General features: G+C 49.6%; 1 protein-coding gene across 1 annotated transcript in view; it reads left to right on the top strand.

Moving 5' to 3' along the window:
• LOC309978696 (pseudouridine-5'-phosphatase-like) overlaps nucleotides 1–17,322 on the top strand; it is a 68,294-nt gene that overhangs the window by 35,016 nt on the left and 15,956 nt on the right. The window contains exon 3 of the mRNA XM_082865230.1: nucleotides 13,414–13,643. Coding sequence (XP_082721356.1) covers nucleotides 13,414–13,643 — 230 coding nt within the window. The remainder of the gene's footprint in view (nucleotides 1–13,413; nucleotides 13,644–17,322) is intronic.

Here is a 17,322-nt window from a genome sequence, read left to right as displayed (position 1 = left end):
CCAACGGCCCACAAGGGTTCCAGTTTCTCCACATTTTCACCAACACTTGTCATTTTTTGTCGTTTTGATAGTAGCTGTCCTGTTTTGTGTGTAGTGATTCCCTCTTGATTTTGCCTTTCTTTAATGATTAATGACGCGGAGCATTGTTCCATATGTCGTTAGCCGTTTGCATGTCTTCTTTGGAGAAATGTCTATTCAAGTCCTTTGCCCATTTTTTTTTTTTTTTTTTTTTTTGCGGTACGCAGGCCTCTCACTGCTGTGGCCTCTCCTGCTGCGGAGCACAGGCTCCGGACGCGCAGGCTCAGCGGCCATGGCTCACGGGCCCAGCTGCTCCGCGGCATGTGGGATCCTCCCGGACCGGGGCACGAACCCGCGTCCCCTGCATCGGCAGGCGGACCCCCAACCAACTGCGCCACCAGGGAAGCCCCCTTTGCCCATTTTTTAATAGAGTTATTTGTTTTTTTCTTGTTGAGTTCTAGGAATTCTTCATAAATTCTGGATATAAACCACTTATCCGATACATGATTTGCAAATATTTTCTCCTATTTCATAGGTTGCCTTTTCACTCTGTTGACTGTGTCCTTTGATACACAGAACTTTTTAAGGTTGATGTACTCCCATTTGGCTGTTTCTGCTCTTGCCTGTGCCTTTAGTGTCATATCGAAGATATTAAAAAAATCCTGTGTCGGGCTTCCCTGGTGGTGCAGTGGTTGAGAGTATACCAACTTCGTGTATACTTAAACTTTTACTAGCCTCACAGCTGAGAGTGAGGACTTACCAGTGGTTCTAAAGTGTCTCCTTGAAAACATGAGGTCGTTCGCACACACGTAAGTGGGAGGTGAGCTAAGCATGAGAAGATGATGAGAGTATAAAGAAAAGCCCAAGAACGCACCAGACAGGAGACATGTAAAATCGTGCTGGGGTGCTGGGTTAGACCAGGGACGGAGGTCAGAAGGTGCCACTGGACGTTCTGAGTGGGTTAGGATGACAAGCAGTATTTGGTCATTATACGCACCCCAAAGGGGAAGAAGAACAGGAGGAAAAAGGCAGGATGGGCTGTGGAGCCGAAGGAAGGGCCGTGTGGAAACCTAAGGAAGCACCTTTCCTTAGAGCTTCTGTTCTGTAACATGTTAGTCACAAAAACAGTAAGGACAGAGATCAAGTTGTCTACCCAAAAAGACGTGCTTTGCCCCCTAGTTTCCACCCCTACTGCATTCCTCCCATCCCCTCTTTTATCTGAGCCAAACCTGAATTCCACCGGAAAGGTGACCTCCTGGGGAGACCAGGGTGCGGTGACTATAACTAGAAAAAGTCACCACTGCCCTCTTTCTAGGTCTAGGTTTTCATCTTGTTCACTTACCATTTTGTTACCATCATGCAGCTGTGGATGATAGCATAACCCTTGACTTGCATTTCTTTTCTTTCTGAAGGTATTTTCTGGTGGGGCATTTTAGGTTGTGAAAGGCATCTTGAGCTCATTAGAAAAGAAGTCTGTCTGTAGGGACGGTCTATTATGAATTCAATATCCTTCATTTTGAGAAAGAAACTCTCAGTTCAGGGTGAGAGCTGTGGCCCCAGCAGGTACTTAGCAAGGAAGGCATGGCAGTTTGCCAGGGGTAGCAGGCCCTGATTATGATGCAGGCATGTCTGCCTGGACCAGTTACCAGGGGAAGCAGGCCCTGATTATGATGTAGGTGTGCCCTCCTTGGGCCAGGCACCAGGCAATTAGCCCCTGATAGTGACGCGGGTGTGTCCTTGCCTGGGTCCAGCCACTTGGAGGGTAGGGCTGGCCCGTGGGGCTTGAAGGCCAGGCACAAGTGACTTGATTACCTTCCTATCAGCAGCCTAATGACGGAATGCTGTGGATGCCTCTCCTTGAAGTGGGTCATGAATGATCTAGGAGGGAGATACTTTTGACCAGTATGTTCTATAGGCATTTACCACATGCCTTACTGATGAAATATAGGGTGAAGGTCAGAGAAAGGTCTAATTATTTTCTGGGAAGAGACATCTTCTGAATCGTGGCACAACTTTTTGATAAGAAGTATTGAAATGTATGTGGCCTAACGTAAGAAAAACTTTTGCCATGGGACGTAAGGAAACCTTTTTAACAGGGTCCCCATGCAGGGTGCTGGTACCTCCGTTGTGTTTTGAAGCACATTTCTTCAGTCATGGATTCTTTGAGATGAATAAAATGATGTATTTTGGCATAATTCAGCGAGAGTAACTGGTGTAGAAGGCCAGTCATAAAGTCGGTGCCTCTTCTGGTGTGAAACCCCCCGGAAGGTTCTCCTGTTGGCCTGGCTCTCTACTTTTCCTGCTCGTTTTCACGGGCTGGGATGGGGGGATTTCCCACGGAAGAGCCCAGGGCGTGGCATCTGGGCTAGTGGACAGGAGGGGGACAAGGCCGAGCCCAGGAGCGATGGCCCACGCGCTGCCCGTCACACGGGCCCCTCGGAGGTGCCAGCCCCCCCCCCCCCGCCACACCGCGCTCCCTCGGGTTTTTCTCTCCCCTCCTGTCTGGAGGTCACCCAGCAGAAGAGCGGAACTGCACGCTGATCCCCGGCCCCCTGGGCAGCCGAGGCTGTGGTGCCCAGGCCTCTGCGGCTTGGGGACGGCCGGTCCCCGCTCTCCCATCAGCGGAGGCTCCCTGTGCTCTGCAGCCCAGGTCACCTCGGGAAACCAGGAACTCGGCCATGTCCACCGTGGAGTGCGGCCCCCCGACATAAGCTGGAGAGCGGCACACGTGGGGACTCCCTGGGCAGGAGGGTGGGCCTTGCCGGGGCACAGCAGGTACCTGTGCTCTTCTCCCGGAGCGCCCCTGATGACCACAGCCCGGCCGCGAAGTGGACACCGCTCTCCGTGGTGTGGACCCCAGTCCCACTTCTACCCAAGCCCGTTTCTTCTTTGCCAGCCTGCTTTGGTCTGGGTAATTATGTGTCTCCACCCCCGCACCCCCCTCCTTTTGCTTCTCTCTTCTACTTTATTCTTCGTGTGTCTTATGCCCTTAGTCCCCCATGGCTATTAGCAGACATTATCGGCTCCTGCCGCCCCACTCTCTGAACACATGGTCCACCGTCCTGGCAAGAAGGCACTCATTTCCTTAGGGTCATCCTGTAATTTTCCTCTTCCTTTACTCAGTCCTTACGGGCATCTGGGGCTGGGTGGCTGCTCATGGGCACATTAAAGAAAGGTGTGTATAATCAGCTTAGGATACATGCATATCCATTTAAGTGGAAATCTACAGTAACATATAGTTTTACATCAGAAAGAGAAATTCAGAAAAGAGTGGTGGAAGGGGAGTGGAGGAAGATAAAGCAGAATGTTCTCGGGGCAGTGGCAGCTTTGTGCTGGGGACGGGGGCTTGAACTTTGGGGAAACTGCGGAGAGCAGGTGAGATAGAGGCGGCTCGAAGCTGAGCCTTTTACTGATGTGCTTGAGAAATAGGCAGGGACTTTGGCTCGACTAGGTCTTTAGTCTTGAGCTAAGCTGTCTGCTGCTTCTAGAACCAGTGGGAGTTTTGAAGAGATGATGTGCCAGAGGGAAACCTATGCGGGGTGGGGGGGAATTCCTCTGGGTTTATGGCACCTGATGACGACAGCAGGGGAGAGTTAGCTGGGAGGAGGACCAGACTATGAGGGCTTGACCTAAGGTGGAGTCAGAAGGTCTCAGTGGACTGCAGTCCCATGTGAGGTGACAGTGTGACGTGGTACTGGCAAAAATTAACATTCACCTGACAAACCAGGACTGGAACTGACGTTTCAAGAGTCATTATTACTTAAGCACCGAAGCTGTAGAATTGCAAACATAAAAAGAATCCAGCAGACAGCACATACAGAGAGAAGGTGTGAGTCTCAGGTTATGCCTAGCTTTTCTCATCATGAAATCAATCACAACAGCAGTGAAAGGAGTATATTGAGCATGGACGTGGTAACAAACCACAATCACGATGCCACACTCCTTCAAAATCATTTGCTGGTCAGTAATGCCAGTAACAGACCTTTACAATTCTGATTCCCCTTGTCCTGTAGAGTACTGACTTATTTGATGATGTACATGGACGTTACTCCTTTTTCCTGGTTTAAATGTTCTGGCATTCAAAGACTGCCAGGTGCCTGAATTGTTACTAAATTATAACAGAGACATCCTAGACTAAGCCACAAGATATATGTCTTGTCTTCCTGCGATTCTAGCTATTACTTAACTGTGGGCGTAAAGGTTTTTCTCAAATGAACGAGCTGCAGTTTGTTTTTAAATGTGTGGCGGTTCCCCTGTGGATTTTTAAATACTTGGGAGGAAGAGATCACGGATAAAAGAAGTCCTTACTGAAAGACCTCTCAATTCAGTGGAGAGAAAGTGGGTGGATAGATGGCCATGATGGTTTAGTCACGGGCGTCGGCAGCTGAGGAGAGTGGCTTCCAGCCGCTTGGACAGGCTCTGGGTGTCTGAGGAGCAGTTGCTGACTGCACAGGTGCGGACTCGGGGTGGGTGGCACCTGTGTGGGGTGAGGAGTGACCTGTCGTCCCAGTGAACACGGCCAGGTTCCAGGGGGCCGCCTGGCTTGCCCGCATCCCACAGCTTCCCCGTAGACGACCCACCCAGCAGTGGGGACGCAGTGTGTGCACAGACAGTACGGGTACACTTGAACCTTGGACAACACCTGTAATTTATAGTCGGCACTCCGTGTCTGCACTTCCTCCTCACCTGCCGAGTCAACCCACCACGGCCCGTGTAGCGCTGTAGTGTTTACTGTTGAAACACGTCCACCTGTACGTGGACCCGCGCAGTTCAAACCCCTCTTGTTCAGTGGTCAGCTGTATATTAGTCTATTTATTTTCAGTCTTGGAAGATCTGCTCCCAGCATTATTTCGGGGATGCGGTGCACAACGGACAAAATATTTCAGCTGCGGCTTGCTTTTCAAGAAATAAAAAATATTGTATTTTTTAAAGAATGGAAAGCAATTACTCATAATAGCCAAAAACTTGAAGCTACCCAAGTATTCACTGATGGATGACTGGATAAATAATATGTCTTATATTCCTACAGTGGAATATTATTCAGCCTTAAGGAGGGAGGAAATTCTGACACAGGCTACAACACGGGTTAACCTTAAGGACATTGTGCTCACAGGGAAAGAAGCCAGACAGAAGAGACAAATACTGTGTTATTTCACTGACAGGAGCCAGCTGCAGTGGTCAGAGTCAAAGAGACAGAAGGTGGTGTGAAGGTTACCGGGGCGGGGCGGGGGAGAAGCAGTGTTCACTGGGGACAGAGTTTCTGTCTGGGGAGGTGAGAGGGTTCTCCAGATGGCTGGTGGTGACCACTGCACAGCAAGGTGAAGCTCCTGAATGCCACTGGCTGTGCACTTAAAAATGCACAAGATGGTAAACTTCATGGTATTTTACCACAATAAAAAAAATTCCGGGCTTCCCTGGTGGCGCAGTGGTTGAGAGGCCGCCTGCCGATGCAGGGGGACGCGGGTTCGTGCCCCGGTCCGGGAAGATCCCACATGCTGCGGAGCGGCTGGGCCCGTGAGCCATGGTCGCTGAGCCTGCGCGTCCGGAGCCTGTGCTCTGCAACGGGAGAGGCCACGACAGTGAGAGGCTCGCCTATCGCAAAAAAAAAAAAAAAAAAAAAAAAAATTTTGTTTCTGTTTTTAAATACCAGAAGCCGTTCACGGATTATGAAGTTGTATTTTGTTAAAGTTCCTGGACAGGCGAGGTAGAAAATGGTGGTAATTGCATGCTGTACAAAGGATTTTTCCGTAAATGTCACAGCTGTGCCTGTCTCCTCTCCCCCAAACCGAGTCACACAGCCACTAGGGGAAGGGCCTTGCTTCCGTGCCCCCCTGAGCACACACTCAGTGGGACCTTAGTCCCAGTGTCATGGCATGTTGAGTGGGGCTCCAGCACCTCACCACAGAGTCCTCCTCTGAGAGATACCCATGGAAAGGAGGGGACCCTCACTAGGGGCTTGCTGCAGCCTTCCAGGCGCTGGTGCCTTCGGCATGTCTGCAGCAGCCTAGACAGGAACACAGGGAAAGACTTTCTGTTTCCTTACCAGACCATTCCCGAGGACATAGGCGATAACACCGAGAATTTTATATTTGAGGACTTCCCTGTTGGCACGGTGGTTAAGAAGCTGCCTGCCGATGCAGGGGCCATGGGTTTAAGCCCTGGTCCAGGAAGATCCCACATGTCGCGAAGCAACTAAGCCCATGCGCCACAACTGCTGAGCCTGCGCTCTAGAGCCTGCAAGCCACAACTACTGAGCCCGTGAGCCACGACTACTGAAGCCCGCACGCCTAGAGCCCATGCTCCGTCCGCAACAAGAGAAGCCACTACGAGAGGCCCACGCACTGCAGCAAAGAGTAGCCCCCTGCTCGACACAAGTAGAGGAAGCCCACACACAGCAACAAAGACCCAACACAGCCAAAATAAATAAATTAATTAAAAAAAAAAGAATTTTATGTTTGAGATAATGCCCAGAAAAAACAACATGCACAGAAACTCTGGCCACAGTGTTGAAACTTCTGCAGAATGGCAGCAAGGAAAAAATAGTTGACAGTGGAAAATTATCTCAGTTGACTGTCCTGGTCCCCACAAAATTGGGCTGATCACTTTAAGATTAGTTTGATAGCCACAGTAATGCACTCCGCTGCTTTCGTCTCTATTGGACGCATCAGGTGAAGGAAATCAATCCATTTTTGATGCGAATTGCTTAGAAGGCACCCACCTTTCTTTCCATCATCTCCTGTTTGTGTAGGAATTGAAAACTGAACATGCTTCCTATATCTTTATATCATCTGCAGTTTTTATACTCGTTCTGCGAAGTAGGCAGGATTGCTCTTACATTTTATAGGTGAGGATGCAGATTTGGAGAAGTAAACTGAAGAGTGAGGAATCTGACCCCTGGACTTCTAGGCCATTCCTACACTGCCCTGACTGAGAACATTGCATACGGCACTGCCTATGATGACCGGCATCCCTGGTCTCCACCCACCAGAGCCAGGAGCCCCCCCTCCCCCAGTTGTGACAACCAAACAGTGTCTCTGGACTTGGCCAGATGCCCCGGGGGGCGGGGGTCAAAATTGTCTCTGCTGGGGAACCACTGCCCTAAATACAGTGGTAGACTGGGAAGGCATTGTGTCAGGTCCCTCTTAGTGTGTTATGGGGCGGATGGAAATTTCAGGCTCCTGGGCCTTGCTCGTCTTGGAAGGCGACCCTTCACTTGAGTTGTCATTGCCTTTGATGGGCCTGTTCTCCAAATCCTGCCCTGGGAAGGAGGGTGGAATGTCTGCTTGTCCCCACCATCCTCCCATACTTAGGTAAGAATCCTAATTAGAATCCACCCTGGAAAGGGCGACCCTCAGGGTGAGTCAGCAAGACCTTGTCTCCCCTATCTGCCCTGGAATGTGAACTCGTGCCCTGTGATCATGCCTTTCCAAAGCGCTCCTTAGGAATCCACAGTGACATTAAAATCCGGGCATTGCTAAAGGTCTCCTGTAAAGAGGGAGAGGTGTCAAGATCCCCCCTCTGAGAACCTGCTCCTGTAGCTCCCAGCACCCTCGCACCTCCTGGCTGTTGATCCCAGCGGAGTGACCTGGTCTCTGGGTCTGAGGTGGCAGCTGGAGGTTCCTGGAGCCTCTTCCCACTGATGCCGAGAACAGCTGCTAGGCTTCTTTTCGTGTGTGTGTGTGTGTGTGTGTGTGTGTGTGTGTGTGTGTGTGTGTGTGTGTGTGTGTGTGTGTTCCTTTTTCTTTCTTGAGCTCTGCCCTTGATTGCTAACAATTGCTGAAACATTGCCAGCACACGTTCATGTTTATAGTCATGAATTATGTCGTCTTCTCAGAATCAAGGCCCCAGCTTCTAGTTTCCACCACCAGTGCTGCTACCTTGGGTCCTTGGGGCCACAGTTTCTGTGGCTGCCGTAACAAATGACTGCAAACTTGGTGGCCTAGAACAACAGAGGTTTATGCTCTCACAGTTCTGGAGGCCACAAGTCTGAGATCAGGGTGTGGGCAGGCTGCACTCTTTCCGGAGACTCCAGGGGAAGATCCTTCCCGCCTCTTCCAGCTTCCGGGGGGCTCCAGGCATCCCTGGGCTTTTGGCCGCCTCCCTCCCATCTCTGCCTCCATCTTCACGTGGCTTCTTCTCTGTGTCTGTGTCTCTCCTCTTCTAAGGACACCAGTTGCCATGACCTGAACGTTTGTCATCCCCCCTCACCCCCAAGTTCATAATATATGAAGCCCTAACCACCACCCCCCACCCCGCCCCAGTGTGATTGTATCAGGAGGTGGCCCCTTTGAGAGGTGATTAGGTCATGAGGGTGGAGCACAATGAATGGGGTTAGTGCCCTTATGAAAGAGACCCCAGAGAGCTCCCTCACCCTTTGCACCATGTGGGGACACAGGGCGTACACAGTCGTCTGTGAACCAGGAAGAGGGCCCCCTCAGCAGACACTGAATCTGCTAGAACCTTGATCTAAATTCCAGCCCACAGAACTGTGAGAAATCAATTTCTGTTGTTTATAGAGCATCCAGCCTGTGGTGTTTTATTATAACAGCAGGAACAGAGTTAAGACACCAGTCATTGGATTTAGGGCTCACCGTAAATCCATGATGATCTCATTCTGGAGGTCCTTCATCACATCTGCAGAGACCCTTGTCCCAAATAAGTTCACGTTCAGAAGCACCAGGGCTTAGGACTCGGACATATCTTTGGGGGGCCACCATTTGACCCACTGCCCTTGGTGGCATCCCTGTGACCTGTAACACTGTGGTGTTGGGCTGCTCACCTTTCAGGCAGGGGCACAGTCAGCATCTAGGAGAGGTGGTCTGCCTACGCCCTTACACATGCGAGTCGGGGTGAGGAGGGGCCGAGCCTTGTCTGAGGAACGCACGTGTGGAGGTCTAGGCTGAGCAGAGCCCTGCACAGTGCACCCGTGCCAGGACGGTGTGGGTGTCTGTTCCCCTGCCACGTGACTGGGCGCTTGCATCAGCTGAGCCCCCGGGCTGACATCGTGACATGACCCTCACCTTCCTGTGCATCCCTGCAGAGTTCTAGACTCAGCAGCCGCCCTGTGTTTCCTGAAACACACGGTGTGTCTGTTGCTATGTGGTATCATCTGCCCCTGGGTCCTGTTCACTCCCCCCAGGAGTGAACCCTCGCTGGGTTCAGGGTGAAGTGTTACAAATGATGCCTGAGCTAGTTAGAGGTTTCATGGATATACCCACTCAACGCTTGAATTCCACGGCACCGCCTGAAAGAACTCATGTCCGCTATCTTTTCTGCATTTTTCCGTTTTCAGATCCATTTTCGTGGCAGCCTCTGTGTCCTTTCTCACCAATCTTAGGTCTCTAGGATGAAGTCAAACGGAAACATTCTTCTATCAGGATCCCTGATGCTCCACATTTCTTATTTCTTCCCCTGTAGGTCAATCCTGTGAGTGTGGCTTCTTTGTAGCAAGAGCTGTCTGTCTTCCTGCCCTGCCCTGAAACCGACTTAAGCACACCAAGGCTACAAGCTGTTGAGTGGATTTCATTTATGTACCTAATGAACCAGCTTCTCCACAGGACAGAACTCCTTTCACATTTTCAGTCTTTTACTTCTCAGAGTGACTGAATAAGAAAAACTTGGTGTACAGTATTTAAAGGATACAAAAGTGTTTCAGGTGTGTGTGTGTGTGTGTGTGTTTCAAACCCAAACAGAATAGGCCTAATTTTTTAAAAGATTATTTCCCTGATTTAAAAACAAAAATTTTTTGTTCACTTAAAAAATAAAATTTCTGAAGGAGTCAGGCAATAATGTATCAGGACGTTCGAGTGATTCATTACTGACTGTAACCTGAAGCTTGATGTAATGGTGGTGACCATGGCTGACATCTGTTGGGGCCTTACCTTCCTGTGTGTGCTTTTACGTGCAGGCCCCTTTACAGGCATTCCTTCACAGCTCCACCACTGGGAACATTAATCATTGCTGTGTGACAGTGGACAAAACTGAGCCACACACAGTGGTTGAGAGTCCACCTGCCGATGCAGGGGACACGGGTTCGTGCCCCAGTCCGGGAAGATCCCGCATGCCGCGGAGCGGCTGGGCCTGTGAGCCATGGCCGCTGAGCCTGTGCGTCCGGAGCCTGTGCTCCGCAACAGGAAAGGCCACAACACTGAGAGGCCCACGTACTGGGAAAAAAAAAAAATGTTGAGTACTCACTCCAATATAGGCTTATTGGTGTGTACTTATTTATGTATAGTACTGTGCTGTTACATTAGGTACATTATGAAATGTTCACAGAACTAGAAATGTTAGAAGGATAAGCTAAAATGAGATAAACTATATTTAAATTTTTAAAATCAGTAGCACCAGAGAACTTTTCCAGCAAAGTTTTCTTTTTCCAGTAGGTTTTAGAGAAAGCATCTGTTTAAATATGCTCCATTATTTTTTAATATGTTGGTTTACTATTGTGTGATACAATTTGAATATTTTGTTTTAAATTCAAATCACGTTGATACTCAACTTTAATCACCGTATCCAGACAGAGGTGATTATTGGATGTCTGTTTGTTTATAGGCATTCTTTCATCCATCTTAATTCATCCGTTAAGTAAAGGGTTTTTTTACTGAAATTTAACCGGTAAGTGTAATTCTCCATGCTGTTAATCAGTGCTTGTTGCAAACAATCTTGAATGCTGTGGTTTTTTCATGTTTTCACATGATAGATTCACACCCCATAGAAACCCTTCACGTAGAATACTTTCACACTGGTTGGAAATTCCTTTCAGTGTGAAATTAAGCATATGTGTTCAGAAGTCATACAGGTCTGTAGTTTTCTTGTGTGACTTTTGTCCGGCTTTGGTATCAGGAAAGTGCTGGCCTCATAAAATGAGTTGGGAAGTGAGCGTTCCCTCCAATTTCTTGCGGTTTCTTTATTTCTTCTTTCTTTCTGAGATGCTTGCTAAATTCACCAGTGAGGCCATCCAGTCCTAGATTTGGGAAGGTTCTTGACTACAGATTCAATTTCTTTAATAGACCTAGGGCTAGTTAGGTTATTAGCGTCTTCTTGAGTGAGCTTTCTAGCTTTCAAAGAACGTGTCCATTTTATCTAAGTTAGCAAATTTATTGACATGAAGTTGCTTGTCATATTTTGTGTATCCTTTTTAATGATTTTAAGGACCTGTAGTGCCGTCTCTCTTTCACTGCGATAAACTTGGATTATTTTTTTTCCCTTGATCAGTCTAGCTAAGAGCCCACCAATTAAATTGATGTTTTTAAAGGGCTAGGTTTTGGTTTAATCAGTTTTCTACGTTCTCTTTTCTGTTTTGAGTTTATTATTTTTTTCTTTTCTCTTTACTTAAGATAAAACCTTAGATTGTAGATCTTCTTTTCTTTCTTCCAGTTTTTGATTTTTCAAATACCATTCCTATTTTAATTCTCCTATGGTCAGGGAAATTACTTTGTATGATTTCAGTTACTTAAAAATTTTTGAGACTTGTTCTTTGGCTCATAGTGTATTCTATCTTGTTGAATGTTTATATGCACTTGAAAATAATATGTATTCTGCTGTTGTTGGGTAAAGTGTTATATAAATGTCCATTTGGTTAAGTTGCTTGATAGTGTTTTTGAAGTCAGCAGTACCATACTTATCTTCTGTCTACTTGTTTTGTCAATTACTGAGAGAGGAATTTGAAACATCTTTCTCCTTTCTGTGCTTTGAGTTTTTGCTTTACCTATTTGAAGGTCTGTTATTTGGTGCATACACATTTAGAATTGCTATATCTTCTTGATGAATTGACCTAGTTTGTCATTACAAAACATCCCTAGTTATCCCTGATAACTGTCATTCGTTGTTCTAAAGCTCACTTGTCTTTTGTTAGTACAGCTGCACTGACTCTTGATGGGTAGTGACATAATACATAGTTTTCAATCCTTTTTTTTGTTAAGATTTTTTTAATGTGGACCATTTTTAAAGTCTTTATTGAATTTGTTACAATTGCTTCTGTTTTATGTTTTGGTTTTTTGGCCACGAGGCATGTGGGATCTTAGCTCCCCAACCGGGGATCCAACCTGAACCCCCTGCACTGTAAGGTGAAATCTTAACCACTGGACCGCCGGGAAGTCCTTCAATCCTTTTAATTTTAACCTATCTGAGTATTTATCTTTAAAGTAAGTTTCTTGCAGACAGCGTGTATTTGGGTCTCACTTTTATTTTTGTTTGTTTTTCCATTCTGACACTCCCTGACTTGGGCGTAATTATATTTACCAAGCTGTTATGTGAGGTCAGTATCTGCTGATATCCATCATCTCTTCCATATTTGTGTTCATTTCTATTGATTGCCTTTTTCTCCTGGTTATGGGTTGTATTTCCTCCTTTGCAAGCATGGTAATTTTGATTGGATGTCGGACACTGACTTTTACATCCATCCAAGTGCTAGATTTTGCTGATTTAGTTGTCTTGGCGTGGAGTTGAGGTCCACATTTTCCTCTGAGCACCTCATAGGACTGTTCCTCTGAAGGATCACAGTATCTGTTGCCTTTCTGAATGGGTTCAGGTATCGAAAAACGTGTCAATCTTTTCTGTAGCAATTGAGAAACTAGGGACATCGCCTTATGTACTTACTGAAACAGCCGTGATTATCTGATTATTTAAGATACTATTTTAGATAAACCTTTGTGTGGATTTAGACATTACTGTTGTTGTAATCGGGTGTGTTGAAGGTGGAAAGTACTGTCATTTTTGTCACATTTCTTATAACTGGCGGTCTCTTAATTGGCTCCAAGGATAATACATTAACCTACCTGTTTCCTGGACTTAACCACCACCGTTGATAGGAACGCGGAAGCGTGTCTTTCACGTGGTGTGTTGTTGTTATTGTTGTTCAGCTGCGTTAAGCAGAGCCTTTTCAGTGTCTGACTCCTTGGTAGGTGGTCTTGCAGCTTTGCTTCAGCAGCGACCTTTCCCTTCAGCCTCTGATGGGGGCTGGTTCAGGGTCCAGCAGTGTGAGGAATGCTGAATTGCTTTCTGTACAATACAGAGTTTCCTCAGAAAACACCAAAAGCATAGTCCTTGTGTATTCATTCCTTTAAAACAAAACAAAACTAAGCCCTGTGTACTCAGTGCAGAGGCCCTTCCCTGGGTTGGCTCCGATGGGATTGACGAACACAGCAGCAGCATCCCGGTACCGTCACCTCTGTTACTTTGGGAGGTGCTAGCGCTGAGCCCTGAATCGCTCTCTGACGTTTGTGTTGCGTGGGGATGCCCCAGTGCTGACGACCCCTGTCAGGACAGTGTGAGCTCACACGATGTCTGGGCAGAGGCAGCAGAGCCAGGGCGGCAGAGCTGGCGCAGTGTCCCTGGAGGCCTGCGGCCGGTACCTCTGCTCCCCATCATCACTGACGCCCCCCCCCCCGCCCCCAGGTGTGGAGAAGCTGATCCACCACCTGCGGAAGCACGGCGTGCCCTGTGCCGTGGCCACCAGCTCAGGGACCGCATCCTTCCAGATGAAGACCAGCAGACACGAGGGCTTCTTCAGCTTGTTCCATCACGTCGTCCTCGGCGATGACCCCGAAGTGAGGAGTGGGAAGCCGGAGCCAGACATCTTCCTGGCGTGCGCCCGCAGGTTTTCTCCCGCCGCTCCCGTGGAGCAGGTAAGCGGCAGCGGGCGTTCAGGTTATGCCGTGCGCAGGCGCAGGGTCTCTGTGTCCACGTGGACAGCTGCTGTGCGGCACTCCCGAGGACTCAAGGAGAGGGCAGTGGGGTCGCCGGGTGGAAGGTGCGTGGGGAGATCCCTTCGTTTTGTGGCGGAGTGCAGCCACCCCAAGTCACCTGGCCAGTGAGTCCCGGCCAGAATCGTCTGGGGTGCCCGAATGTAAGAAAGCCTAGGCTTCGCAGAGCACTGCCTGACGGGCACTTTGCAGGGAAGGGGGGCCTTCAGTGATGCATGGCGACGGTGTCCTTATTTGTAACGAGCAGCCTTGGACACACACGTTCCCTGCAGTTCAGCAATTCAGACGTAAGTCAGCAACGCTCACCACCCCTGCCCCCAAATGCTTCTCGGTTTCTCCCCTGCCAGGGGGCTGCAGGCGGAGCTCTGTCCTGCCTCTGTGGGCTGCTTCCTTATGCCGGTCCGTGCTGGAGCTGGGGAGGTGGTGTCTGAGCCCAGGAAGAGTGCTTAGAGTGCGCGACGGGGCTTGTTCGCTTCTGCTGAGTCTCCGCGCGGCTCATGGGGGCTGGTGAGACGGAGGAGGGGGAAGAAGCCTCAGCCACCTGCAGAGGCAGATTCCAGAACACCTGGGGCTTCTCGAGAGCGGCTGCTGCTGGTGACCCACGTGTGTCCACAGCAGGCGGGGCGTCCCTCGGGGTGACGGTGCTCCCGCCTGGTCCCTGCATCCGAGGGTGCGGTGCTTCGTGGGGCACGGGTGCAGGGAAGAGCCTTTCCGTGAGAGATCTTCTCACCGTCTGCCTGTCGCTAACGCGGCCTTTGCCACACTAACCGCGAGCGCAGGGAAGGTTACTCAAAAGCCTGCCTCCCGATGCAGCTGACAGTGGCGAACGTTGTTGAGTGATGTGTTTTTTGGGCCCGGGGCCTAACTGACTATACTGAACCTGTAAGGGCCGTCGAGCTGTGTAACCCCTCGGGCTTCCTCTGATTCTCAGAGGCCTGCTGGGCGTCCCACGATTCAGCGCACTTCTGACGCTAAGGACCTGGAGTCGGCGCCGACCCCCGGGTTGGGGGCTCAGCCCCCGAGACTGCCCCTGCTGCGGATGCCAGCCTCTGACGAGGTACCCAGGCCCCTCGTGCTTCTCCCATCCGGCCACAGACGTGGGTTCCCACACAGCCCCCTTCCCGGTTGTTATAATTCACTAGAATGACTCACCGAACTTCGGAAGACGCGACTTGTGTTCACTGGTCTAGTGTAGGAGTACACCTCAGGAGCAGCCCGGTGGAAGAGCTGCTTAGCCTAGGCTCTGGGTGCCAGGGTGCTGGCGCTTCCATGCCCTCTCTGGGCACGCCACCCTCCCAGCACCCCCTTGTGTTCAGAAGCTCCGAGAACCTTAGGGCTTTCTGCGGAGGCTCCATTGCCTGGCACTGCTGGTTAAACCATGGGCCTTTGTTGACTGCATCGCCGGGCCTGCGGGTTGGGGTGGGGTGCAAGCTGCAGCGCTCTAATCCTGCCTGGTCTTTCCGTCCACCAGCCCCCATCCCGAAGGCATCTGGGGCCCAGGACTGTCACTCATTAGCATAAGCTGACATGTGCTTGAAAGGAGATTATTACGAATAATGAAAAATGTTCTGATTGCCCAGGAAATGCCAAGGGTTTTAGGAGCTCTGTACTGGAAACCAGGGGCAAGGGCCAAATATATATATTTTTTATTATGCGACAGCCAGAAGAATCATTGCATATCATTGAGCGATGGCGGCAGTGCGTTCCTCGCAATACAAGTACGCGGATGGATTCAACTCAGCAGTTGCATGACCAGGGCGGAGCCTGCGATGGCCCAGCCACTAAGCCACAGAGTCAAAGATGAGGCCTCAGGGCTGGTGGGACGGGTCCTGGCTGCAGTGTGGTTCTGCTTCTTACATCAGAACATCTTTGAGTCCACGTGTTTGCCATCCTACGACAGATTCCATACAAATGCGTTCTCCTTCCCTAAGAACTTCTTAAAGGATCTCCCATCCCTTCAGGTGATAAAACCCTCCTCCTAGAAGGGCCATCTTCTTTGTGTGGTGCAGGTAGAGTGAGGTGCCTCCCTGAGCAGACTGGTTCTGGAGCAGCTCAGAGTAGGAGCGCCTGCTTGCAGCCGTCTTCACAGCTGAGAAGATGAGGTGCTGACCCGTTGTGTCCTCCTTTGTTTGGCTGTTCAGGGAGGAGGGTGCTGCCTTTCTTTCTACTCCAGGCAGTCCTTCCTTTGCCGGGCACCCTATTCATGGAAACATGGCGTTGCCAGGTTTTCAAGTGTGTGTGCGAACCAAGTTTATGGGGAGACCACACGCCGGCTTTGCGTGAGGCCAGTTGCAGTGCAGCTGCGGGAGAGGAGGGCACGGCTGTGTGGCTCCAGTCTATACGGGCGGGAGTTCCCCTTGGTGAGACGCCGAGGCGCCGAGGCAGAGCTCGGACATCCCTGTTGCCCACGGTGACAGTGTTCTAGGCACATCAAAGGAAAATGAGCACGTGCGTATCTGAGGAGTAGTCTCGCTCCTAGAAGTGCTCTCCACCAGTTACCCTTGTTAGTCACCCACACTTATTGATGCAGCTATTTGTCTTGCAGAAATGAAACCTGTCTTGTCCTGTTTCCTAGGCAGACACAGTTAAGGTGTTTGGGTTTTCCTCAGATGTGCCTATTGTAGGAGGAAAGGACAGTGTTGGTCGGCTCCTGGTTGTGGAGGCCCACCGCCCGTTTTGTACTTGCATTTATCTTCCAAATTCAGCAAGCAGTTGCAGAGAGGCTCATGGAAGCATGACACTGCTCTTAGGTTGTGTCCTGCTGCTTCCTCTTTGACGCAGTGCAGGCGCCAGCATATAGGGGTGACGAGCCTCGGAGTTGAAGGGCATTTCATGCAGTTATCAAGTCCCTAGAGAGAGTCACGGTTGCCGTTGGGAATTTATGATTCTGTGCGTGTCACCAAATTAATCTGGTACAGTAGTACTAATAGGACTGTAGTAAAGCACAAGTAGCATAAAAGGGGGAATTTATGTTGTCACGTTAGTCACCGTTTTACTAGGAGAAGATGCCTAACAGAGCTGGCATTCAGCAAGTGTTCGTTGCAGATGTCCTAAGTTATTTATGTATCGTTCTTTTGTGCTTAAGGTATGCAAAAGTACGGTGCCATCTTCAGAAGTCACTTTACCCATCTCCATGCTCAGGCGCACTCACTGAGCGCCTGTGTGCCGGGGGACCTGGCATGCGGGAGCCCCCACTGAATCCCACGGGCCCCGCAGGGCAGAGGTTATCATTGCCCCAGCTTTCACAGCCCCTGAGCTTCTGGCGGCTTGCAGACAGGAGCGGCGGTGCTCAGAGTCCGGGGCAGGTTGAGGGAGCAAGCCGGGAGTCACCCCAGCCCCCCTGGGTGTGTGTGCTCTGCCACTTCAGTGCCTCGCCGCAAAAATGCACGTCTTTGTTGCAAAATAAAAATGCCATCATTTACACAGGATTTCTTGTGTTGATATTTACTACTACGTTACAAGTAAAACCTGAAATCAGTTTTTAAAAGCATGGCAGTCACTACTTTGGATACATATTTTTCTTGTTAATGTTCACAGCTGAATTTCAGGATTTTTTTTAAATGAACAATTATTCCTTTTTTTAAAGAATCATAGTTATTTT

The sequence above is a fragment of the Leucopleurus acutus genome, assembly GCF_964270905.1.
Source record: "Leucopleurus acutus genome assembly, chromosome: X".
NCBI classification, from domain to species: domain Eukaryota; kingdom Metazoa; phylum Chordata; class Mammalia; order Artiodactyla; family Delphinidae; genus Leucopleurus; species Leucopleurus acutus.
Note: the sequence above shows the minus strand (reverse complement) of the source record. Positions and strands in the feature narration are given on the sequence as shown.